Raw genomic sequence first — 22,573 nt, 5'->3', positions numbered from 1 at the left:
GTTGATTTTCGAGGCATTGGAAAGTTTAAAAAATGTATTTTTATGAAAGGTTTAATTTGGGTCATGCGTATTGATTTAGGCCTGGAAGCACAAAGGGCCTTAGGTGGTGTGACACTCAGCATTTCAATGCCTATCTTTCAGGCACCTAAAAGATCACTGAGCTTGAGTTAGCTATTAGGCTCCTATACAATGAATGGGGGAGAGATAAGTGCCTGAGAAAGGGATCCACAAAAGCTGGCATGCTGGACAGAGAGCAGCCTAAGCTAGTCAAAAGGAGATGCTAATTGGAGGGATGTGCCCTGCCTTTCTCAGGGAGTTAGGCACCTGGGTCCACCTCTGGGAAGTGCCTATCTCCACTTGGGATCCGTAGCATGAAACCTTCTCCTGGAAGGGAAATGCTTTTGGTGCCTGAACCATTTCTTGCAAGAACAGCAGCAGTGTATGTCTAACTCCATCCAAAATGGCTGGAGGAGGTGGATGTAGTTCCTTCTTTATAACCTTTAGCCCAGTGGCTAGCATATTCACCCATGGCCCTGCTGGCAAGATAGATGTTCCCTTGCCTATCTTTACCTGGTTTGAGGATCATGCTGCGATTTAGGCATGAGATAAGCAGCAGTGCACACGCTAGAGGCAGAAATGTAGGCGCCCAGGGGACTTTTATAGTGAAAATTTAGGTGCTGAGTGAGGTTAGGTGCCTGCAAAATTAGGCAGCAGATGAACAGAAGTTTTGTGGATCACAGTAGGATCTAAATTTGGGATTTAGACACCTAAATCCTTTGTAGTTCTGGACCCTAGTTATTTGTACATATTGCAATGAAAACTTAAAAGCAGGTATAATCCACTGAAATGGATTCTTCTAACAGAGTTCTCTGTCCATGTAAAAGAAAGGCCACACCATCATCTAATATATCTATTTATTGTGTTTATACAATCCCCATTATTAGAGCACCTCACAATCATTAATGAATTTAGCTTCATAATGTCCCTGTGAGGGCAGGAAGTACTATTATCCCATTATACGGATGGGGCAGAAAGGCAAAATTCCTGTACGATCTTGGGCAAATCAGTCTGTAACAGAACAGGGTACTGCACCTGGATCTCCCCAGGTTGCAGGATCTCACCTAACCACTATACAGACCATTTCTCCTTTCTTCAAGAGGAGTCTTCCTCCTATTTCCTCTTTAGGCAGTTCAAAAAGCTAGTCTTTCTACCCAAATCACATTCCAATTCCTGTTTAAAAAAATTACTTCTTACAATTATTAAAACAGCATGAATTCAACAATTACATATTTGTAATATTGCAACAGTTCAATGCTATTTCCTTTTAGGAAACTGTTCTATTTGAACATTAAATAAGCAATGTTACTCCATGTGTATTTGGAATGAACGGGCATGAAAACACTTGTAGCTGAACTAAGCTGACTTCACAAAAATATAATGTAAATTCCAATTTAGGATGCTTTTATAATGTAAATAACAATGGCACTTTGCATGATTTAGTTTCCTTGCTTCTGTTTAATGCCAGGAAAGTGTCTTCATTGCACAGATACCTGTTTTGCAGCCAGTGATCTGTTAACCCTGGTCAATTTTAACTTTACTGCCACTGCCATTTATTAAAATTGTGGAAGCCAAAGTTCAAAGAAACTTAGTGTTTTATCCTTGCACCTCGACTAATAATAGTGAGGTTGTGTCAGATTCTATGATTTTCCACATTCTCAGCCCACTGTCTGTCTGAAATTTCCCACTCCATGGATCAGATTTAGAGGTGAAGTATATGGGTTTGTCACAGAGCCAGTGAACCCCATCCCCTTTTGGGGGCAGGGTGAGGGCGGCTATTGGCCCACAGCTGAGTCAGCTTGGATGTCCTTAGTCCCCAGATGGTGTTGACCAATGGACAGAGTCAGTAAAGTGGCCTCGGGCCTGCAGGTAAGACAAAGCCACCAACACCCAAGGGGCTCAGGTCCTCGGCAGGGCTGAGCTACCAGCAGTTAAGAGGCTCAGGCCCTTGGGCAGGGCTGAGCAGCAAACAGTCTCTGACGTCAGGCCTATGGGTAGGGCAGAGCTGCAAGCAGTCTAGAGGCTCAGGCCCTCACACAGGCCAGAGCTGCAAGAACAGGCTGTCCGGCCTAAGGTGGGAAAGTTGTCATCCCCAGGTTGGGGGGTACAGGATTCCACCCCACTCCACTGGATCCCAGCCCATGGCCCTAACAGTGACAGAAGGTTCCTCCACTGCAGTCAGTGAGGATCCCACCACAACACCCTGACAGTGCCCGGCCCAATGAGTCATCCCCCTGGGCTACTCCCTGGTGTCACATCTCTCAGTCTCCCAGCTTGAGTGGCTCCTGGTGGCTCTGATACATCTTGGGCATCTCCTGTCATCCTGGCATATACCTTGGTCTTGGCATGGCTGGCTTCCATAGTCTGAATATCTGGCAGCTTCCAAGATGGATCCAGCAACTTGTGTCCTTCCATGGTCAGCCCCAACTGAGCTGAGTAGTTCACTTTTATACCTGGGTTCCTGCCAGAGCATGCCCAACAGGGCTGAGGAGGTGTGGTCACCTCGGCCCACAAGATAGTTAAACCCTTCTGGGCCAGTGTGGGGCCGTTGCGCCCCGTCACAGGGTTAAATTACACATCTATGTAATTTACATGCCTAGTAGGCAGAAAGACAGTCATAGTAACAAACATAGCCAACAAGAGGTTTAAGAAGGGGTAAAAAAGTGCATGTGGTTTGAAAGAAATTCCTTTTTCTCTTACACCTTTTTACACCCTCCTTTGGTTGCTTTCCTGCAATGTTCCTGACCTTATTCCTCTTTAATGTTTAACTTTGCCAATTTACATTCATGCTGCCTTCCATCGACTACAAGTTATGTCGCCTCTGAATTTGACCCCAGGAGTCAAAGTTGAGTTTAGTGTTGTCTTCCATTTTCCAAGGCAGAGACTGTATGTTCTGTAACTAGTAATTTAATGAAAACCTCAGCGTGGCTGCTAAAAGTCTGAAGTTCACAGATATCATGGAATGCAGACCCAGGACCAGAGGTGCTAAAACCTTTTGTACAAATCCTATTGAATTAAGGTCAGAAACTTCTCTCTAAAACTTTTTGGTGTTTAGCAGACTTTGTTTTCCAGAGGCTTACTGTTCACATTCCTGCTGCTGCCTTTTAGTATATTAGTGTTCCCTTTTCCCTTCTCCCCCCCCCCCCCTTTTTTTTTCTCCCTTCAGTTTGGGAATTCCAATTAATCTAGAAAAGTGGCCTTTTGAAACTTAAGTCTGGGAGGTTAGGTTGGTCAGAACACCACCTATTCAAGGCACTTAACATTTCTTTACCTGGATTGACTCATCTCTAGCTTTTGTGGATGATATACAAAGGTCAGCATCATTAGTAGTTCAATGCCATTGTTACAGATGCTTTATCTACCGTTGCTTATATTTTGTACTGACATGTAGGTAGTCACAAAACTAACTCACAGTCAAGAAGAAAGTGTGCTCATTGCTGAAGGTGAACTAGAGAAAATCAAAGCTGAATCAGCTGCTGCCAAGGAAGAGCTGAGTAGTTACAGAGAAAAGTCAGAAAAACTTCAAGAGGAATTAACGGTAAGAATTCGATTGTTCTATAATTGTTTTATCTCTTCCACTGAGGAAAAAAATTTAAAAAAAGACTGTACAGTACACACTGCTCATACATTTATGAAAATACATGATGCTGTGGACCAGATTTTCAGCTGGTGCAAATAGATGCAATTCCAGTGACTTCAAGGGAGTTACACCAATTTACAGGAATCTAGTCTGTTTTGTGAGATGATAACTTTGTGTTATCGTCTAACTCGGAGATTCTCAAACGGGGGTCCATGCTCCCCTGAGCTGGTTTCAGGGAGGTTGCAAGGCCCTGTGCCCCACAGGGCAAAAGTTCCGAGCCCATGGGTGGAGTTGGGAAGGCACCAGGGTGTGTTGCCTCCCTCAACTGCAGTGCCTTAACTAGAGCAGGGCAGTCCCAGAGGCAGCTCCACACACACCCTTACCTTCTCTTTTCCCCACCCTCTCCTGTGTCCCAGCACTTGGCCAGGTCAGAGGCAGGAAGCCAGAGCTGGGCAGTGCCAGGTGGCTGCTGCTGTGGCTAATGCCATGGAACGGGCAGCCGCAGTACTCCCCTGCCACCTCCTACTGCTGTTGGTGCCTGGAGCTGTGGCTGCTCCTCAGCTCCCAGCCCCCTTGGACTGCTCGCACAGCTACTAAGAGCTGTGCGGGCTGAGGGGACCCAGCTCTGGAGCCAGCAGAGTCCTCGGGAACAGCGACCACAGGGGGAGGGAGGAGGCTCCCAGCACACAACCCCTAGCTATCCCCGTCTCTGCACCCTGAGAATTACACCCATCACTGCACACAGCCCCTAGCTTACCCCCTCACTGCATCCTGAGCGGTTTTCAAAGTTTTTGCACTGAGTCCCCCCTTTGAGTTATAATTTTTGATTGCCTGCACCAAACCAGTTAGGCTGGATGGCCTGCTGAGGTGAGTAAGGGAGTGGAGATGGCGCTCCCTCCCTAGGCCCCACTGTGTGGAGCTGGCTAGAGCCTCACCAAGCCCTTGACCCCAAAAGAGAAGTAAAACTCTGCCTGTGCCCAAGGGCCCCCACCCCGCCTGAAGGCTGAAGCCTGGCACCCCGCAGGGCAGAAGCCTCAACCCCCTCTCCCCTCCCAGCAGCTGGAGCCCTAAGTCCCACACCCCCTGCTGGGCCCTGGAGTTTTTATAGCATGTTGAGAGGTCCTCAAGAAAAAAAAGTTGAGAACCCCTGGTCTAACAGTCATAATCCATCTAAACAAGATTAATCTAAAAAGAACAGCAGTGACTCCTCATTGTATAGAGCATTTAAAAATACTAAACTTGGTTCTTTAAAAGTATTTGGATATCTGCAATTCAAATTTGTTACATTTATAGGCAAAAGAAACAAATATGATATGTCTTCAAGAAGAGCTACACCGAATCAAGGACAACCTAGTTGAAACAGAAAAGAAGCTTGCAGATTATATGAGAAAGGAAAAGGAAATAGCAGAACTTGAAAGCAGAAAGGATGTTGACAAACCAGATAGTGTTTCTACCAAAGAAGACTCTACTCCTACCAGAAGAAGCTCATCATCTCAGACTGACAAAACTATGCAAATCAGTAGCTCCAACCAAACTTTACAGATCCTTGTTGAAAATGCAGAAATCCAAGCTGATTTGCAAAATGAATTTACCTCAGAGGAGGTTGCAGAGGTCATAAGAGAGTTCACTGAGAAAATTGACCAAATGCAAGAACTCCATGCTGCAGAAATCATGGACATGGAAACAAGGCATATTTCTGAAGCTGAAGCATTGAAGAGAGAGCAGTTTGTTGCAGTCCAGGTATTAACAGAAGAATGTAATGCTTTGAAGGAAGTCATAGAAACTTTGAGAGCTAAAGAGGTATATATTGTATTTTTTATGTATTCTGTCATTCTGTATTTTAGACAGAATTTTTGGTTCATGCTGCTGCTAAGTTGGTCCCTATTTTGAGTCCTCTTAGGCACAAAAGACAGACTATGCTACTAAGGCACTACACTGTGTTTGGAATTGTGTAGAGTTGCTCCACCCCAAGGAGAGTTTCTGGATCCCTCCCCAGCTCTGCCATCCCTTAGGCTAGAGCAACCTGCTGCCTCCTGGTGCCCAACCAGCTCTATAGACCTGTGAAGCAGAAGTTTCATCCCATGAACCTTCCCATTTCTGTCCCCTTTTGTGATGATATGTGCTGCTGGGGGACTAAGGGAGAGTAGTCCATGTGGTTTTCTGATCAGCTCCTCTGTTCTGATGAATCTGGGCCCTTATTTTGTCAGGTTGCATTTTTTTTAAAGATTTAAATATTTTCTTTTCCAAATATAGGCAGTCCCAATGGCTGGGTTACCACACTCTTTATCTTATCAGGCCAGAGATGGATGTTCTAGTGGTAAGAGACAATTGTTTTATAGCCTTCATATTTCCTAAAATAGTATTATAAATTAAATTCAGTTTTTTACATAGACTTTACTTTTATTCAGTTTGCTTGTATGATAAAAAACAAAGGTAGCTGTGCATTACTTTAATCCTAGCACAATGGCAAGTGCAGTCACCTGGCAAGCTAAAATATCAATCTTGCAGGCATTCCTTCTTATTAATTATGACTTTCCTACAGTGAGTTTGAACCAAAGTTAGGATTTTATTAAAGAGACAACAGGTACGTACTTGATGCTTTTCTTCTCTACTTTCAACACACAGCAACACAACAAAAAGTTTAAAGTTCAGAAAAAACACAGCATAAGCAACACATAATGCCATCTGCAAGTGTCCCTTCCCTAAACTCCACCCTCCTATAAAGGCGGGATCTTCCCTTTACTCTTCTTTGCCCATGATCTTCCCATAGGAACGTCGAGTGTCTGTAATGAAAAGTTGATCCAAATCAAATCCAACATGTAAGTAGGACCTTGATCTTCATCCCCTGTTTGCCTGATAGGCTTCTGTGTTAAAGAAACTTCTTGCATTGAGGCCTGTAGCCCAAGAAGCAAAACAAGAAACAACTTTCAATAACAACAGGAATTACAATAGGAGCAGCAATGAAAATCAAAACAAAATCTCATAATAGCCAAACACTGTCACATCTGGGAAAGACAAAGAGCATTACATCTCTATGTGAATCTTAATTACTCAAGGACAGAAATGTATGTGTGACAGAGAGGGTATGGAACTGGTTTGAGGATGAACATTGGAATCTGGTTGCTTCTTTTTGGCAAAGTCCCTCCATCCTTTCTTTATACTGATTTCAGCATCTCTCCAAGGCAACCTCCTCAGCCGTGGATGGAATGTAAAGCTGTCGTCCCCTGGCGCTGGTGGATGGGTGGCAGTACTACTGTCTCCTTCTCCTGGGTGATACTTTCCCACATGCACCTCTTTCCATGACTGCAGACAGGTGTGGTCTGAATGTGTGCACCACAGGAGTAAGTCAGGCCCGTCAAATTTTTACCACAAAAATTAAAACACTCTGTCCTACAGTAGCAAATGGGAAGTAGATTCAACTTTTACAGAAGGAGGTAGAGACTACAGATACTGAGAAGGGTCAGTTGGCAAAAGGTTTATGTAATGTTCAGATAAATTGTTTCATTTAAATTGGTTCTGTCTCCCTGAATTTTAAATGATTTTCTTTGCTGCTGTGTTTTGAAAGCAAAGAAGAAGCCTAGCTTACAAGACAAAACAAAAAAATGTGTTTATGCAATCACTTGTCCTAACAACCAAGAAATAGAAGTCATTTTTGTTATCTATTGTTTAAAGGTTTCATAGTAATTCAATGTTAGTGTTTTTTCCCTTTTATTTAGACTCTAGTTCAGACTGGAGTCAAGGAATTTCTTTCACTCAGAGCCAGGGATCTGACACAGTATCAGAAGGACTAGGAGAAGAAGATGAAACTTCAACAGATTTACTTCCAAAGAAAATAAAGGTAAATCACAACTGATGTAATTTTTTACTTCAAAACAAGATCATTTTAAAACTTCTTCATACTGTCTGAAGCTTAGATCTGCAGCCTTCTCTTTTTGGGCAAGCAGAAGAGCCCTGTAAATAGTAGATATTTTTTTAATTATTTAATTGAATTTTTAAATATCACCACTATCAGCTACCAGCAAAGGCCAGAACTGTAAAAATATTTTTAACAAATGAGAATATGCTATTGTCATTTCTAACAATTATAAAGAAGAATGTGTCTCCTGCCGCCAATCCCATGTGCTAGCTCTAGCCCATATGCAAATTTCAAAAGCATAATTCAAAATATGAATGGAAACTTACCAGGACTTAACTTTTAAAATATAAGTTTCTGTAGAGAACTCAGTTTAAATTTGTAGTGTTGATGTAATAGATCTTTTTGTAATGAACTTCAAGGGCTACAGCAATATTTGTTTCTAGGGGAACTGTATATATTTCTTAAACCTTATTAAAGAATCAGGCACTTTTTCTGTATTTCTAGTCTCAACATTAATCATATTCACCAAGCTACTTGTAAGTAGACAGTGCTTTCCTTTGCATAATCAGCCTCCTTTTTCTGATTCCTTCAGATGCTAGATTCTAGTGTGGTGAGTACTTAAAATTTTTTCTTCTATTATTGTTACAGGGTTTGCTGAGAGCAGTGCATCATGAAGGTATACAGGTGCTGTCTCTGACTGAATTTTCTGACAGTGAAAGGGATATAATACCTCTTAAACAAGGACCAGAATCTTGGCTTGAGGAAAGGAAAACTTTTCTGAGTACTGTTTCATCTCTGAAGGATTTAATTACCCGAATGCAACTGCATAGGGATGCTGAGGTACAAACAATATTATAAAACTTTACATAGATCAAAGTAATTTATACAGTAGCCTTTGAAACTAGAGGTGAGTGAATAACTGATTTTTTGGTTCACTGGCAGTCCCAAAAAATAGGGACCCATATTTGGAAATTTGGCCTTTAAGGAGAATGATATAAACCTTTTAAAAAATATTTTGGTACCCTTCTCCATCTGTGCCTGACTTATATTTTGTAACAATGATATTCTTCTTTGAGTGTTTGCTCATGTCGATACCATGCTAGGTGTGTGCAGGCCCTCATGCATAGCTGTTGGAGATTTTTGCCTTAGTGATATCCATAGGGCTGGCACTGGCGCCCTCTGGAGTCCCATGCTCATGCAATGGTATATGAGGTGCTGCCAGCCCTGCGCCCTCTCAGTTCCTTCCTTCCACCTGTAACGGTTGTAGAAACGGCTTTCTCTCTTGTGTTCAGAAGTGTCTGGTGGTTCTCTTCATAGACATTATCATTAGTTTTTGTAAATAGTTTGAAATAGTTTGTATGCAAGTTAGAGATTGCCCAGGGACAAGGCATGTCTCAGTCACCGGAATTCAGACTGTGTTTTGTTTGTCATAAGCCCTTCCTGCTTAATGACCTCCATGACAGTTGCTTAAAGTGTTCAGGGGAAACACACATGAGGGATAAGTGCAAGATTTGCAAAGTCTTCAGGCCACAGACTAAAAAAGACAGGGACGTTCTCCTGAAAGCCTGTTAATGGAGGTAGCACTCAGATCAGCCTCAGAACCTTCCCGCTCTGACTCGGTGCCGAGTACTTCAGCGTTGGTGTGGAGCGCCTCACCGGCACCAAACTCTTCTTGATGCCTTTCATCTGTGCCGAAGATGCAGCAAAAGAAGTAGCGTGCTGATCAAGGCCGTTCCCCCATTCCAAAGAGGGATAAGTCGGAATCAGACAAAGGACCTGCATTGGGCCAATTTCCTGCTCTGGAGTGGTGATAGCCAGCCTCACCTCCCAGGGCTGCAAGCCCTTTCAGAGAGCTGCCCTCGACTCCTGGGAGCAAAAGGGGGCCCTTCCACCTCACGGTGCTCTCGATGCTGGGGGCCTTTCAAGCAGCCAAGGATTTGATGGCCCTCCCACTGCCGGACTTACCTTTAGCACCGAGGTCAGTAAAGGCACCCGTTTCCAGGGGTAAACCCGCCATGGGGCTGCCACAGTGGTCAGTAGACAAATGCCATTCCCCAAAATCTCAGCACCAGTCCACAACATTTCAGCCAAGATCTCCAGTGCCACGACAAAGGTCTCCACTGCCCTAACCCCAGTACCTGGCACCACATCTGGCACCGCACTTCCGACCTGAAGGAGAGACTCACAGGCTGTGTGTCGCTGGTCTCTGTCTCCCCGGTGCCAGTCACTGCCCTTGCGGAACTGGCAGTGCTCACCGGACCCCCGGCACTGAGCCCCAGCACCACGCGGCCCTACACTTCATCGCACACCCCGTCCTGGAACCATTCCCTCTGTCATGGCACCGCTCGTGGGAATCTCGTCGCTGGTCACCATCTCCTCAGCACCACTTCCCGGTTCCGCACTGCAGCCGGCAGGAGTAGCCACAATCAGCTCCGCCATGGTCCCCAATGGAAGAACTGACTTCCTCAAAGTCAGAGGAAGAACCCAGTCATCAGCCTCATAAACGCAAGTCATTGGGCTTACCACAGTTCAGTGCCAGCCCAGCAGTGGGCACCTGGCCTTGAGGACAATGGCCTGTCCAGTGGCCATACTGGAATCCATGGGGGACCCCGGTGGCACCAGGACCCTACTCGCTCCAGACTTCCACAGCTGTGTCTGGAAAACAATCCATGGCACCAACTGGCCCAGTGAGGGACCCAGATTCAGGATCCAATACCAGCATCGAACCGTGGGACCTAGAGAGAGACTCACCTCCCCTTGAAAAGGAGGAGGCACCACTCCGTTCCCCAACATTACCATCGTCCGCCTCATCCCTAGACGAGGCAGTGGCCGGCCTGGCTCACTCAGTACTGCCATAATCCTTTCTTTGGCTCCTGAAGATTGGTATGCCACCTTCGACTTAAAGGATGCTTATTTCCATATTTCAATTTTCCAAGGCCACAGGAAATTCCTCCAATTTGTGGTGGGTCAACAACACTACCAATTCACAGCGCTGCCCTTCAGCCTCTCATCCATCTCAAGGTTTTCACAAAATGTATGGGAGTAGCGGCCACTTACCTGAGGCATCGAGGAGTGCAAATTACCCATACCTCGATGACATCAAGGGCAAGTCACAATCCAGGTCCAACAGAGCCTCAGTCTAATGTGATCCACCTGCTAAAATCTGGGCCTGTTCGTAAATGAGCAGAAGTCAACTCTATCCCCTGTTCAATGGATAGAGTTTATCTTGACTCCACACAGGCCAAGGCCTTTCTTCCAAAGTCCCAGTTTCAGGTCATGTCGGATCTCATTACAGACATACAATCCCACCCAATCATGACTGCCCGACATGCCTCAGACTGCTGGAACATGTCAGCCTGTACGTACATGGTCCAGCATGCTCGTCTACATCTCAGATCCCTACAGTTGTGGCTAGCGTCGATCTAAACTCCCAGCAGGCACGATTTGGACTTTGTGGTCATAGTTCCACTGCATGTCTGGTCATCCCTAACTTGAGGGATGAGCCCTCACTCAGTGTTACAGGGAATGCCCTTCGAAGGGCTTTCCCCCTTGGTGATGCTGGTCTCCGATGCTTCAGATCTGGGATGGGGAGCCCACCTCAATGACATCAGCACACAGGACGCAGGAGGATCACTCCCTCCACGTAAATGTCAGGAAGCTCAAATCGATACGCCTGGCTTGTCAGGTGTTCCTTTTCTACCTGGCTGGCAAAGCAGGGCAGATTCTGTTGGACAATAACCCAATGTTTTACATCAACAAGCAAGGTGATGCTTGGTCATTACCTCTGTGCCAAGCGGCTATCCGCTTACGGTACTTCTGCATGCAGAACAACATTCATATTGTAGCTTCATCTCCCAAGCACCAGGAATGCACTAGCAAACCTCCTCAGCGGGTCCTTTTTGTCTCAGCACAAGTGGTAACTCCAACCAGAGATGTCAGCATGATTTCCCAAGTGGACCTGTTCATGTCCAGACAGAACAGGAAGTGCCACCAGTTCTGCTCTATTCGCGGACTCGCCAGAGGCTCTCTGTCCAATGCCTTTCTGCTCTCCTGGACGGGGACATTGCTGCACACCTTCCCGCCGGTACCACTGGTCCACAGGGTCCCGTTGAAGATCAAGCAGGACAGGGCAAATATGATACTGATAGCCCCGGCGTGGCTGTGACAGCACTAGTTTGGCACCCTGTTGGAGTTCTCAACAGCTACCCCATTGGAGCTACCACTCTGGCCAGGACCATGGTTGTTTGCATGCTCGCATCCTTGCACCTGATGGCGTGGCTGCTGCATGGCTGAATGCAGAGGAGCAGGCTTGCTCAGCACAGGTTCAGCAGGTTCTGAAGGGCAGCAGAAAACCTTCCACCAGAGCAAATTTGCTTTTCCTGTTGGACCTCAGGCCAGAACCTTTCTCCTCACCAAACCTCAGTACAGTCCATATTGGACTACCTGTTATATCTCAAGTATCAGGGCCTAGTTTTCTTGTTGCTTAAAGTTCACCTGGTAGCTATTTTGGCCTTCCATCCCCCAATGCAGATCAGTTTTTTCCCATGACATGAAAATCAGATTCTTGAAAGGCCGCAGGAGACTTTATCTGCACATCAGGGATCCTATCCCCCTTTGGAACCTGAGCCTGATACTGTCCAGGCTCATGGGGGCCCCCCTTCAAACCATTAGCTTCCTGTCCCCTGCTGCTCCTTTCCTGGAAGTTTGCCTTTCTGGTGCCAATTACCTTGGCACGAAGGGTCTCTGAGATTAGAGCGCTCACCTCAAAACTGTCATACGCAGTATTCTATAAGGACAAGGTCCAGCTGAGACCCCATCTAGCCTTCTTACCAAAGGTGGTGTCGCAGTTCCACAATAACCAGGACACATTCCTACCAGTGTTCTTCCTGAAACTGCACAGTTCCAATGAGGAATGTAGGCTGCACACCTTGGATGTTAGATGAGCCTTAGCCTCCTACATAAAAAGGACTAAGTCTTTCCATAAATTGACGCAGTTCTTTATCATGGTAGCAGATAGGATGACAGGCCTGCCAGTCTCCTCCCAGAAAATCTCCTCGTGGATAACTTCTTGCATCAAATTCTGTTATGAACAAGCAAAGGTGCCTCCACCAGTGGTTATAACAGCCCACTCTACCAGAGTTCAAGCCTCATCAGCAACCTTCCTGGCACAGGTGCTGATCCAAGACATCTGCAGAACTGCTACCTGGTCTTCTGTCCATACCTTGGCTACTCATTCTGCCATTACCCAACAGGCACAGGACAATGCCAGCTTCGGGAGAGTAGTGCTGCGAGCGGCACATTCATGAATTCTAAGCCCACCTCTAGAGATACTGCTTGTGAGTCACCTAGCATGGAATCAACATGAGCAAGCACTCGAAGAAAAAATGGTTACTAACATTTTGTAACTGCTGTTCTTTGAGATGTGTTACTCATGTCCATTCCATGACCCACCCTCCGTCTCCACCATAGGAGTTGATGGCAAGAAGGAACTGAGGGGGCGCAGGACTGACGGCACCTCCTATACCGCCAAATGATATGCCGAGCTCCAAAGGGCACCAGAGCCGACCATACAGATATCATTAAGGCAAAGAATCTCCAACTAACATTTGTAGAATCTTTACTAACATTTGTAGAAGTTAGACTTTTATGTGAGACAGATCATTGAATCCTATTTGTACATGTCCTCAGAGCAATGGATGGATGCGTTTTTATAAACAGAAATCAAATAAACACTTCATGAATTCTGCCTCCCTTATTTACCATGAACAGTATCTTGCTCATTGATTCCAATGGGACTAGACATGAAGTGAGATACTACCCAAGTGAATAAGGGTGGCAGAATAACAGACTAGTCTATCTGCTGCAGCTGAGGATCTGTAGTTACAATTCCTTCATTCTCTGATCTTCTCCACGCCAGGTTTCAGTGGTTTGCAATGAATTGTCTACCAGCTGTGGGGCTAGCTGGAATGCATCCCCAACACATCTTCTGTACTAAGGGCTGCAGGGAACTGGCTAAGGGGCCAGGTACACTAGCTCTGTACCCTCTGAGGATCACTGCACAAAGTGAATTCCCTGCTTCAGATACGTGGGTAGTTTCCTTTCCTGTTTGCACTGCCCGTAGGGCACAAAGGGAAAGGAACGAGTCAAAGAATCTGGCACTGTATCACTACAAAATGTAACCAATGTTAACTCTGTTCCATAAAAACCACTAGTATGGTATACAGTACACACACATTGTTGTGGTACAGTATAGTAATAATCAGTTAATAGAGTTCCAAATTAATAGCTATAAAACTAAAAGGAGAATCTGATACAATTATAAAGCAGAATTTGCTACATGGGGCCAAATTTTCAAATATAGGGATCTAAATTACCCCTGTGAAAAACAGTTAGCATGCAGAAAATAGCATTTATGCATACAGAGAGAATAATTACATGTATACAGTAACAACATATGTATACACAAATCTCTATGTGCACAGACACAAATTATGTCTGCATATTTCTTGAATAAGGAAAGTGAAGTGTTCCACTCCACTGACTGTGCACACATAAAAATTATAATTTAACATAATCAGTATACTTGCAATTCTGATAAATACTTAGTCACTTTTATCCCACTGTAGATTTCTGTGAACTGTAACTCTCCTGAAAGTGTCCCAGACTGGCGAGGTGAACTTCTGCATGCTGTTCAGCAAGTCTTTCTGGGAGAACAGGATGTTCTTCTAGCAGCATTCCAAACAGAACTTGCAGAACTAGGTACCAAGGATGCAACGGTATTGATGAACCATTTACAGCACAGACTGCAAGAACAGGTGATGCAACATACTACTTCTGTTCAAAGCATGTTTATGGATGTGTTAAATTTTAATCTCTGATATACAAATGCAGTGGGAAAACATTACAATGCAACTGTTTCCTTTATTAAGTGTTGCAATAAATACCACTTATTTGAAAAATACTTTAACTATGTAAGCACTGTGAATGTTCAAGGCAATAGATAAGTAATAATATTATCTACTTCTATAGATCTTTTAATAAGTTTGTTGTGTTGATATAACCTTTCTGGAGTTTTACTTTTAAATTTGTAACACTAACAGGTTATTAATCAGAGAGCGGCAATGGACTTCATTCAGAATGCAGATCGAAGAAGTTTGCTAATGGAAATTGAAGTGCTGCATGCTCAGATGAACAATAGAAAAATGAATCCAAAGAGAGAACAAGAGAGTGATCCAAAAAGCCAAGGTGCTTTATGTGGTAATATTACATGTGTGTGTATCTGTGCATATGCTTATAGATAGAGAATATAGGTATATAACCTCAGATATCCTCTTATAGATCCTTCATTCTGTGTCTGTCATTTAGATGATTCAAAACTTTCAATGTTATCTGACCAATCTACCTTTTGAAAATTAAAATAATGTCTCTGCTTACAAACTCTTACCACTGATACCTAATTTAAAGAGATGCTGAGTGATTTTGAAAGTGAATCCATATTGAAGTTTGCATCTTCAGGATTTTTTCCGAGCACGTACTTCAGTTTTTAGGTCTTATAATAGCTTTGAGAGTATCTCTTTAAAATGGATAGTCATTGATAATGATTGTCATGTATAGACTTCACAGAGAAAAATGTTCAAAGACTAGATATGCTCACCATAACCTTTCTCTGCTGTGTGGCAAATATGTTTTCTACATCTGAGCATATTTTGCAATATCAAAATATATGGTTTCTGTAGTTATGAATAATATGAGTCTTTTTTTATATTTCCAAATAATCTATAGTATATGTATGCTTTTGTCTAACCATAATTCTTAAAATGTTAATGGACTACAGTCATTTTAGCAAGCTCCTTCTCAGAGACAGTATCTGGACACTGCTCAGATCTTGCAAGCCTAAAGGTATGTGGGACCCAAAGGTTGCATGAAAGAAATGGAAATAATTGTTCATTCTGTCCAGCTAAACAAATATTTATGTTTTAACTAAATCCTCACAGAGGGTAAAATTCACTCCTGTACACAGGGCTGGCACAGACCCTAGGCACCAAGTTGAAAGCTTTTGTGGCGCAAGAGTAATTGTGATGGTCCTATTCACAGGGGTAGATTTCACCCCAAATGAATAGCATTGTTTGTAGAATGTTACCTGGGTAAATTCCATATTAATGATGTTATCTCTAGAAATGCTGGAGTACAACATGCAGCAGAAGCAGTCTCAGATACTGGAGATGCAAGTGGAGCTCCACAGTGTGAAGGACAGGGCAACTGAACTTCAAGAACAGTTGAATTCTGAGAGAATGATTGTTTCAGAACTGAAGAATGAACTTGCCCAAGCTAAACTAGAACTTGAAACAACCCTCAAAGCCCAGCACAAGCACTTCAAAGACTTAGAAACCATCAGGTCTGACTTTCAGTGGCTAACTCTTTCTGCATTGGCATTTTAGATGTTCTTTCTTATATTGTCATTTATTACCACATTAATTTTATTAAAAACATCGTTAGCATATGAGTTTGATTCTTATAAAACACTGCTGAGGAAAAGTAGCCGATTATCCCAATTGAAATGTAATCCTATAGAAACAAGGAAAGCTTTGTTTTTCTTAGTTTTGCTTATCACTTACTCTGAAATACTTTCACAACCCAAGGACAGATATTTTGGGAGATTTCTGTACTTACTTTAGACTATTACATACAAAATTATAAATATTTTTGTTAACTTTATTAACACAGTAGCAAGAAAAAATCAGTTTAAGCTGAGACTGACATGGTGTAAGAAAGTTACAAGTAGTTTAAGTTTTATATGTAGGTTCATGTATCTTGTGTGAATTAATTACTCTTGATTTGGGCTCAACAGGAGACTATGATAGGGAATTAGAAATCATGCTCAGGAAATAATTTTCATAGATTCTCTTTATTGACTTGGCAAATATGCCTCCTACACATTGATTTAAAAGGCAGCACTGTGTGTCTCAATGTGGTTTGTGACTTTTTGACAAAAACAATAATCCTAAAGGTAACCTGTGTATCTTCGTTAGGACTGAGGTTAAAGAAAAAGCTGCTGAGCTAGATATGTTAAAGGATACAATGGCAAATGAACAGAAAAAGTCAAGAGAGCTTCAGTGGTCTTTGGAAAAAGAAAAAGCTAAAATGGAACGCAATGAAGAAAGAGGAAGAGAAGAGCTTGAGGTATCCTATCTTTGCTCTCAAATTATCATCTACATTAAAAATATATAAATACTTTCAGATTTTCTCTAATATTTCATCCCAGCTTACCTTTTCTATTTTTAATGTACTGTGCAATCTATGGTCTAGATTCTCCCCTCTGCTGCTGCAGTATATTCACTGGTGTTGGAAGAGGGTATACAAAATCTCTCCCATGGAAGCAGTAAGACAGAAAGGGCCTGATCCAAACCCTGTTGAAATCAATGGGAGTTTTATATGGATGTCAGCTGGCTTTGTGTCACATTCATGGTGTTTAAGATATTAATAAGAAAGGAGCCAGCCTGTATATACCATATCTTCAAAGAGATGTATTTGCTAACAAGGCAGCAGACGCAGCCCCCACATCTGGCTAGAATGCACTGCACACAGCACTATATAGGGATGCACGTTGTTGGTCCTGTTTTAAGCATTGGCAATCCTTCCCACGTGTACCAGGACCCACTGTATGAAATCCTACCCTGGCTGGCAGGACTTATGGGACTCATGCATCATGGGATGCATTTCCCAGCCTCCTTGCTACTTCTCAAGGCACTGGGTATGGCAGAATTTGGCCCTCTGTAATATTTAATATTTCTTTTTTAATCAAATTGTCAGAACAAAACAAGACTCACTTACTTAATGTTTACAAAACCACTAGAAAAGTCTTAGAGATGTGACATTAAAATACTGTAAATCTTAAAGAAATGTGGCTAAGTAAAATGTATTAATTATCCCTATGGCCCTTACCCTGTTGTAACAAGTAGACAGTTGTGCATATCTGACTTTGAAAATCTGCCTTTACCGTTTAGGAAGTAAAAACAACTAGCTGTATATAGCCATGGCTTTCACGTTGAAGGTTGGGGTAATCTTACAAAAGCTATAGTATATTGTAGGGTATTGTTATTCTTAAACTGGTTTAAAATGTATAATTCATTATATACACACATTTAAAAAGAAAATCTGATTGGTGGTGTTAAAGTAAATTGTTTAGATTTAACATACTTAAAATTTTCAGCAAAAGGACATATTTTAAATGAATATAACCAGTCACTTTATTTTATTTTCTTATGGAAGGATTTGAAATTTTCTCTTGAGGATCAAAAACAAAAGAATTTACAATTAAATAAACTTTTGGAACAAGAGAAACAGCTGTCCAATGAACTACAACAGAAAATTGTATCCCAGGAAGTTCTGAATGCAGCCCAACTATCACATGAGCGAGGCCGTAATTCTGAGCTTCAGGTGCTCCTTGAATCAGAGAAAGTCCGAGCTCTCGAAATGAGCAGTGCCCTGGAAAGGGAGAAAGAATTGTGTGCTCAGCTGCAGAGTGTTGAAGATAAGGGTCAAGATGGGACACCCAAACCAACAGAAGAGATACTTAAAGACTTACAGAAACAAATGGATGAAAAACATGACCATGTAGTGGAGTTAGTCAGTGAGATGGAGAGGTATAAACTTGAGTCCATGCAAATGAGGCAACAGATGGAAAAGGAGAGGCAGATTCAGAGAGAGACACTGCAAACAGAACAGGATGTTAACATATTAGCACAGAAGAATGTACATGAACTGGAGTCCAAAGTGGAAGATCTTCACTGGCAGCTTGGAGAGAAGAGACAACAGGTTCATAAACTGCAGCATGAGACAAAGAAGTTGCAGGAAATAATACAGGAGCTACAGAAAAAAGAACAGGAGAGGGAGGAAAAAAAGGAAGCTGAAAGAGCAATATGCCAGAATCTCAATGAGGTACAGTAGAGCTTAGAGGAATGTGTAACATTGAGCTGAATTCAGAAGGTGCCACTGTGCTCTTATCTCTCTAGTTTGATTAGATGGGCAGTAAAATTGAGGAGCAATTTAATCAGATTCACTTGCCACTCTTTTAACTCAGTATTTAAGATATTCTTCTTGCTTTGGGCTAAATCGTGGCTGGTGACCTATAGCATGGCTGCCAAAATCAATTATGCCTATTCCAGAAAGATCTAGCAAGAGCACTCCACATTGTCTGCAACTGAAATCACGGGGGAATAACTGAGTGGCAAGAGGGGGAATAAGCAAAGCTTGATTGTATGTCCACATACATATATGTATTGCCAAGCAGACCAAGCTTTAGTCCCAGCACCCAGCCCCTTGAGCAAATTATTCTTACTCAGGAGTGCACAGGGTTGGCCTCAGGCACAATACAGCACCTAGTAACACCATTTTTTCAGCGCTCATTTGGAAGGGATGGATAACCCCACATAAACAAAAACGTGGCCCTGTGTTTAGGCGTGTGTGTTGGAAATACCACACGTTTGCTAAAGGTGAGGAATAATGGACAAAATTCTGTGCTGACTCAGACCCCACACAACTTCATTGAATAAATGCGGTTACACTGGGTATAATGCAGCACAGAATTTGACCTAGTGTGCACCTTATCATCTCCCATTTGACCTGTTTACAATTTATGCAGCTAATTAGTGTTTTTTCAATTGAAATAAATGTACCATTTGCATTTGTATATATTCATATACAGACTACATGGGATACATCCAATGAGAGAACAAGAAATTGGGTTCTACAGCAGAAAATGGAAGGAGTTGAATCAAATGAATCAATCTACCCCACGCTGACTGAAATGAAAGGAGAAGGTGATCTAGGTGAAGGAAGTAAAGTTGTGGAGAACATCAGACAAAAGCTACAAAATGTATCTTCAAACCTGAAACAATTGGCACACAAAGCCGCCAACAGGTTAGATGGATCTTCAGCTACGTGTTTTTGCTAATAACAGCCAACAAACTATAATATCTTGTCACTTAAGTCAGAATTTCCATTCCTGTGTTGTTCTAGTTTTATGTGGTGTAACATTAGTCAAGTCACACCAGCATAAAACTGGATCACGAAATAGTGAATCCAGCCCTAAATAACACTTCATGTAATCCTTTATCAGTTCAGGCAAAAAAAAAGTTGCCGCCTTGTGCAAAGGAGGGTGTTACTTGAGCTTGATGTAGATGGAAAACCCCTCAAAATAATTTATTAACTATTTTACTCAATAGTGCTTTGAATATTCATATAGTGAAAAAAGGGACTCTGTAAATTGTGAATTTTATTTGTAAAATACTCATTCAGATTGACATTCTTGAACTTTCTTTTCCTGGCTACCATCTTGCTAAGAGAACTTCACTTGTGACCCCAGGAGCATAGAAGCCCAGTGTAAATAATTTTTTGATTCTGCTATTACACAGATTTAATATCAGAAAAAACATAGTTTGAAGTACAATGCTTTGAACATAATCTGCACTTCTGAAAATGTCCCCAATAAAATTGGTCACAATGGTTTAAGAATTCTGGGGAGATGTGGGGTCTAAAAGTCCAAAGGTTCTTAGCACTGTACAGCTCCCCTTCCGAACAACAGTTGCTGCTTAGTGCTGAATGCTGCTTAAACTCTGGCCAGCTTGATTTAGGTGGCTAATGGGAACTGAGCACTTTGGAAGATCTGGCCATTTCTCAGGTAAAGACACTCTCAGTCCAAAAGGGTTTGATAACGTTCCAAAGTGCATGTATTTATGAAAAGGGTCTACAGAAAAATGAAAGTGGCACTTGCTAAAAAAAAAAAAAAAAAAAAAAAAATTCAGTAACCAGAAAAATACAGTTCTACTTTGAGAAAATTGGGTACATTTTGTGTCCTTTTGAAATTTCAGTCACTCTCCCTATGCCTACCTGCAGAAATGCAGAAATCTGGTGCTTTATAGAACTGTACACTTACCTGTAGTTACACTTTATTACACTACATACACTATAGATATTTGTTATTTTCATTCCAGGTTACAGTTTGAAACAGCAGATGATGACAACTTTATTGGGGCACAAAATAATATTGAAAATGTTCTTTTACTGTTGCAAATATTACCTGGATTGCTCCAACTAGAAGAGGTGAGAACATAATCACTTTTGGTAAACTTATACAGTGAAAAGTCAACTATAGTCTGTGCTCATTTAACATTGGCAAAGAGTGCTGTAAATCCTTTCCTTTTTTACCTCTCAACTTTGACAAGGATTCACAAATTGACATATACTTCACATTTCCTAGCATTTTCTTTAGGAAATGTATTAAAAGATACTAAAAGTAACTTGAATAGCTGCAACCTACTGTTGGAAAAGCTTTACTCAGTATTTCTGGATGTGAAAAATCAGTGTTTAATATTGACTATATCAGGTTGTTACAGCACATTTGCTTAAACTATGCTGTATTTACTAAGAGAAATGCAACAGGATAATCTGCATGCTATTATGAACGTACACAACATTAAATGAAGCAATCTGGCACTGTAGGGATGCGTGGCCATCTCATCTCTCCTTCTCAGTCTGTGAGGGAGGCCATACTTCCTCGCTGTCGCACCTGTGTAGAGAATTAGCTATCTCTGCTGCCCCGGCCCTCAGGCAGGGTAACTAAGCAGTCTATGGCCCCAGGCCCTCAGGTGAGGCAGGGCAACTAAGCAATCGTAGGGGCTCACAAACAGAGGTGAGTACCAAAACAGTCTTAAGAGCTCACGGGCAGGGGGTGAGCGCCATCAAGCCTCCTGACCTGTGATGAGATAGCTGCCACCCCAAGGGTGGGGTTGGCAGCAGGGGAGGGAGTGGGGGGACCTGGCCCCGTCATACTCCACTGGGTCCCTGGGACTCCAGCCAAAATGCACTGACGTGGTATCAGGCCACTGCACAACTAGACTATTGCCTGGTTCCCCTGAACTACTTCCTACCTTCCTCCCTGGAGTACCTGGGCCTCAGGATCATTGTCCTTCTCCCTGGGTAAACAACAACAGCCCATCAGCTCCTCAGCATCCTAGGCAGCAGACAGCTCCAGTGGTTTCAACAGGTCACAGGCAGCTCTGGTAGCTACTCTAGGTCCTCACCACTGCAGCAGTCAGGCTTGGTCAGCAATGGCAGGGGACAGACATCCTTCTCTGGTATCTCTCCTCCTCCCTCCCTCCCAAATTGAGCTAGAGGGCCTTCCCTTTACACTTCCTGTTTCTGTCCTGCCCTTCTGCTTCCGGCGTGTTGGGCAGAGCCTTCCCAGCTCCACCCAGCAGGGGTGGAGGGTGGTTCCTCCTTGTCAGTCTCAAAAGGAGGCCTCACCCCCTCGCTATGGGCACGAAGAATATCAGTTGGGCAAATTTTTGGTTCTTGACTGAGTTCAATCTTGAAGCCAACATTGGTGTAAAGCATCTGTTTTAAAAGTATCTTAGAATTAATTTTCCATGTTTCATTCTAAGATAGCACTAACTTGAGAACTGCTCTTTGAGTTTTTAGAAACAAATATGAACTTAAAAATAAATATTGCACGTTATTATTATAATATAGTAGGTTAGTGTATGTTGAAATGTTCTGTTACAACATGTAATATACCATAAGAAGTCACTGCAAATGTGTATTAACTCACCTGTTGTTTAGATTAACATTACACTTTTCAGATTTCTCAGATAAAGTAACAAAGCACTATTATCATCCGCCAAAATTATCATCTGTGGTAGGGCAGGGTAGGAGTCATATCAGTCTGTTCTCATACAAATTTTTTTCCTTTCTAGCTGAAGTTATCATTGCCACCTGGGGCCTTCTCTAGCTCACTAACTGAAAGGCTGCTGAGACACAATGCAGAGCTGGCAGGGTTTGTCAGCAGACTGAGTGAGGAAAAGAACAATTTGAGGAATGTTGTCATGAAACTGGAAGAGGAATTCAGACGATACCGACAGAGAGGACCATGTGGAGACTATGTATGTATCTTCTCAATGCATTGCCATAAACAAATCTGTATAAACTAAAAAGCACCAACCTGTTTTCATATATGAAATATAGATAGACAAATCCTGTTCAGAACTCAGTGGGCTGGCAGTCTGAGAGGAAGGGAGAGGGGT

General features: G+C 42.7%; 1 protein-coding gene across 7 annotated transcripts in view; it reads left to right on the top strand.

Annotated features, from left to right (window-relative positions):
* The window catches only part of AKAP9 (A-kinase anchoring protein 9), a 221,984-nt gene that overhangs the window by 186,705 nt on the left and 12,706 nt on the right, over positions 1–22,573 (top strand). For 5 of the 7 annotated variants that reach the window (XM_067562218.1, XM_067562216.1, XM_067562217.1 and 2 more), the window contains 13 exons: positions 3,449–3,595; positions 4,931–5,437; positions 5,891–5,954; positions 7,354–7,475; positions 8,142–8,333; positions 14,120–14,308; positions 14,594–14,750; positions 15,669–15,888; positions 16,523–16,673; positions 17,763–18,431; positions 19,198–19,412; positions 20,486–20,594; positions 22,247–22,432. In XM_067562218.1, the coding sequence (XP_067418319.1) occupies positions 3,449–3,595; positions 4,931–5,437; positions 5,891–5,954; positions 7,354–7,475; positions 8,142–8,333; positions 14,120–14,308; positions 14,594–14,750; positions 15,669–15,888; positions 16,523–16,673; positions 17,763–18,431; positions 19,198–19,412; positions 20,486–20,594; positions 22,247–22,432 (2,928 nt within the window). The remainder of the gene's footprint in view (positions 1–3,448; positions 3,596–4,930; positions 5,438–5,890; positions 5,955–7,353; positions 7,476–8,141; positions 8,334–14,119; positions 14,309–14,593; positions 14,751–15,668; positions 15,889–16,522; positions 16,674–17,762; positions 18,432–19,197; positions 19,413–20,485; positions 20,595–22,246; positions 22,433–22,573) is intronic. The other 2 variants (XM_067562215.1, XM_067562213.1) reach the window with 1 other exon arrangement.

The sequence above is a fragment of the Emydura macquarii genome, unplaced genomic scaffold (assembly GCF_026122565.2).
Source record: "Emydura macquarii macquarii isolate MOO-44397 ecotype Brisbane River unplaced genomic scaffold, CSIRO-AGI_Emac_v2 contig_2422, whole genome shotgun sequence".
NCBI lineage: Eukaryota > Metazoa > Chordata > Testudines > Chelidae > Emydura > Emydura macquarii.
This window is presented reverse-complemented; position numbering and strand designations above follow the sequence as displayed.